This window comes from Ochotona curzoniae, unplaced genomic scaffold (genome assembly GCF_017591425.1).
Source record: "Ochotona curzoniae isolate NIBS_2020 unplaced genomic scaffold, NIBS_Ocur_1.0 scaffold_1037, whole genome shotgun sequence".
In the NCBI taxonomy this organism is placed as follows: domain Eukaryota; kingdom Metazoa; phylum Chordata; class Mammalia; order Lagomorpha; family Ochotonidae; genus Ochotona; species Ochotona curzoniae.
In genome coordinates, this window is record NW_024467083.1 from 29,857,659 (window position 1) to 29,861,826 (window position 4,168).

At 44.2% G+C, this 4,168-nt stretch overlaps 1 protein-coding gene across 1 annotated transcript; it reads left to right on the plus strand.

The window, feature by feature from the left end:
- Positions 1-3,785: 3,785 nt before the first annotated feature.
- On the plus strand, positions 3,786-3,953 carry CTXND2 (cortexin domain containing 2). Its single transcript, XM_040998841.1, has one exon. It carries the CDS (start codon positions 3,786-3,788, stop codon positions 3,951-3,953), a length of 168 nt encoding a protein of 55 aa, XP_040854775.1.
- The last annotated feature ends 215 nt before the right edge of the window (positions 3,954-4,168 follow it).

The window sequence follows — 4,168 nt, forward strand, 5'->3', positions numbered from 1 at the left end:
TTTAGCCACTAGGCTACCACAGCAGGCCTGAAAACAGTCTATTTAACAGGAGTTTACTGCATCTGTCTACTCCATCTACCTACATGCAAGAAGGAGCCCAGAAACTGGTCGAGTTAAAGCTTACTCTCCTGCTCTCAAATTGTCCTTTGAGTCCCAAAGTGAGGACAAGAGATACTACATATACAGTTTCAATTCTAAAGAGATTTGGAGCCAGAAACTCTCCCAGATTTTGCGAGGAGGTGATATAGTCAATACACACCCACCAGTTCCAGCCCTCCCCTCCCACTACAGTGTATATAAAGAATGGAAAGAGGAGACAGGTGGCAGTAGTTATTATTGGACTTACAAGATATATGGTATTTGTGAGGGGAGGATATTTACTTGATTTGTTAGCATAAAAAAGAGAAAAGCTCTTCCCTTTCCTCCCCAGACCAAAGATAAGGACATTTCATGAGAGCTAGTGATAAGATCAGTGCCACCAGTGAGAAGGAGAAACTGATATTTACTTCCCTGACCAGATGTTTTTAAGCTGTTGCACCTGCCGTCCTTCTCCAGTCAGGTTGGAGGGAAGCATGCTATGAATATTTAACCGGTGCAAACCTGAAAACTCAGCTCAATGAGTTACCTAGACATTTCTGAAGTTGGAAAAAGACCAGAATTGTGCTAGCAGTTTTTGTAGGTGACTTGCTGAAATATGTCTAAAAGATATGTAGCCATTTCCCCTGAGCCAGCCCAGCCCAGCAACTTCAGTTGAAGGACTCAGATGTGCTGTAGTTTGAATGCAACTTGACTTTCACGGAACCTTAAACTCCGAAGTTATAAGCTAATGGTATTAGGAGGTGGAAACCTAGCCCAATCATGATGTTTAGATGTGGGGCCTAAAGAATGTGATTATATTGGTTTAGGTGTGTCTTCGGGGGATTCCTAGTGATCGAATCAGGGTGGCTATAAGGAAGACATGAGGAGACACAGATGGAAACAACTAACTAATGGGTATATGTTATATTCAATAGGAGTAAGAAAATCTGGGTGTTTTTTTTTTAAGATTTTTTTATTTTTTATTACAAAGTCAGATATACAGAAAGGAGGAGAGATAGAGAGGAAGATCTTCCGTCCAATGATTCACTCCCCAAGTGAGCCACAACGGCCGGTGCTATGCCGATCCGAAGCCGGGAACCAGGAACTTCTTCCAGGCCTCCCACTTGGGTGAAGGGTCCCAAGGCTTTGGGCCGTCCTCAACTGCTTTCCCAGGCCACAAGCAGGGAGCTGGATGGGAAGTGGAGCTGCCGGGATTAGAACCGGCGCCCATATGGGATCCCAGGGCGTTCAAGGGAGGACTTTAGCCACTAGGCCACACCGTGGGGCCTGGGTTTTATTTTTTTTTTACAGGTTTATTTTTATTGGAAAGGCAGATCTACAAAGAGAGGGAGAGAATAAAAATAAATAAGTCTTTTTTTTTAATTATATATTAAAAAAGATAAACAGTACTGAATAAAATATACTTACACCTCTCAGGCTACTTTCTCGCAGTAGACCACAACTGAGTCCATTGCTTCCTGTTCCTGCACACTGGAGGAGCTGTGGCAGGAGAGAGGAAGAAGAGCTATGCAACTCTGAACTGACTGTAAGAATTGGAAGGTTTTGGCTTTGGTAGAACTTGAGATGCCAGCTAGGATGCTAGCATCCTTTATCAAATCTATGGGTATCACTCTTGGTTTCACTTCTAATTCCAGCTTCTGCCAACATGTGCAGTGATAGGCTACTCATGTGGGAGACCTGGACTGAGTTCTCAACTATCACCAGTGGATGGGATTCCCCAACTGCTTCATTTATCTATCTATCTTGTTCTCTTTTCACCTCTCAATTTTTTTGAAACATTCAATGTATTGATTTGAAAGATTCACTAAGAGAGTGAGAGGGAGAGACGTCTGCTGGTTCACACCCTAAATGGCCCATCAGCCAAGGCAGGGCCAGGCCAAAGCCAGGAGCCAGGATCTTCATTTGAGACTCTAGCCTGGGTACAGGGCTCAAGGACTTGGGTTCTCAAGTTCATTAGCAAGGAGCTAAATTGAAAGTGGAACAGCCAGAACTTGAACCAGCACCCAGATTGGATGCTAGTGTGACAAGCAGCAATTTAACCCACTGCATTGCACCACTGGGCCCCAATAATTTTTTTTAAGATTGTAAAAGTATGTGTCAGGCATTGTGGTGTAATAAATTATAAGTTAATGCATGTGGTACCAACATCCCAAAGGGTGCTAATTCAAGTCCTGGCTACTCCCATTTCTGATTCAGCTCCCTGCTAATGTTTTTGAGAAAACAGTAGAATATAGCCCAAGTACTTTGGCCCCTTCTACCCATGTGGAAATTTCAGAGGAAGCTCCTCAATTCTGGCTTTTGGCCTGGTCCAACCATTGTAGCCATTTGGGGAGTAACCACCAGATAAAAGATCATGTTCTCTATCATTCTTGCAGATAAATCTTTTCTGGGGTCAGCATTGTGGTGTAGGCAGTAAGGCCGCCACCTGTGACACCAGTATCCCTTATGGACACTGCTTCATGTGTTAGCTGCTCCACTTCCAAACCAGTTCCCTGCTAATGGCTTATGGAAAACAGCAGAGGAGAGGTCACATACTTGGGTTCCTGCCACCCATATAGGAAACCCAGATGAAACTCCTGGATCCTGGCTTTAGCTTGGCCCATCCCTGACCATTGCAGCCATCTTACGAGAGTGAATGAGCAGACTGAAGAACACCATGTATGAGTCTCTCTTCCTAAACCTCTTTTCAACAAACTAATATTTAAAAATAAATACATAGGGCCTGGCAAGATAGCATAGTGGTTAAAGTCCTTGCCTTGCACGCGCCAGGATCCCATATGGTCACCGGTTCTAATCCCAGCAGCCCCACTTCCCATCCAGTACCCAGCTTGTGGTCTGGGAAAGCAGTCGAAGACAGCCCAAAGTCTTGGGACCCTTCACCCATGTGGGAGACCCGGAAGAGCTCCTGGCTTCAGATTGGCTCAACTCCAGCCGTTGCAGCCACTTGAGGAGTGGTCCATCGAACGGAAGATCTTCCTCTCTGTCTTTCCTCCTCTCTGTGTATCTGCCTTTCCAATAAAAATAAATCTTTAATAAATGAATAAAAATAAAATAAGTTATTTTTTAAAATGTGAATTATACCTTTTCTGAGTAAGGCTTGGACTTTGTCACTTGAAGCAGGGGCATGCGTTTGAATGAACTAAAACAAACACTGCAAGTCATCATCACCTCACAAGGACTTTTAAAAATAAATCTGGGTGAGGGCCGGCAGCGTGGCCTAGCGGCCAAAATCCTCACCTTGAACACATGGGAATCCCATATGGGCGCCGGTTCTAATCCCTTGTGGCCTGGGAAAGCAGTTGAGGACGGCCCAAAGCCTTGGGACTCTGCGTTTACGTGGGAGACCTGAAAGAAGTTCCTGGATCCTGGCTTCGGATTGGCACAGCACCGGCCGTTGTGGCTCACTTGGGGAGTGAATCATCGGACAGAAGATCTTCCCCTCTGTCTCTCCTCCTCTCTATATATCTAACTCTGTAATAAAAAAAAAATAATAATAAATCTTTTAAAAATAAATAAATAAATCTGGGTGATTTTTTTTTCTCCCACTCTTGGTCCCTTTTGGTTATTAGAATTAGTAATGAAATACATAGAAGCTAATAAACTTGCTTTATTATCTTTTATCCAGAAACATGACCAGTTGGAGGAGGTAGCTACTGCTGGATGACAGTACCGAGGCACACAGCCCCATGGAGGACTCAAGCCCGTCCAGCAGTGTCGACGTGGACAAAGGCTTTGCCATTGCCTTTGTTGTTCTTCTGTTTGTATTCCTGATAGTGATGATTTTTCGCTGTGCCAAGTTGGTGAAGAATCCCTATGAGCCCAGCTCCACAATCACAGAACCATCTCTGAGCTGAAGGGGCACACTTTGCCCACCCTGCTTCACAAAAGACTAGAAAGCTTTTATACAAACCTTCATAACCCAAACCCTAGTACTTCACACCCCTCTTCCCATTTCCCAGCCTTCTCAAGGTTGCATTTCACAATGGGCACAGGACGGGTGAGTTGAGAAAAATAAAAGGAAATGAAACACAAACCAGTTTGCATTGTTCTTCTTCAGGGAAATGATTGT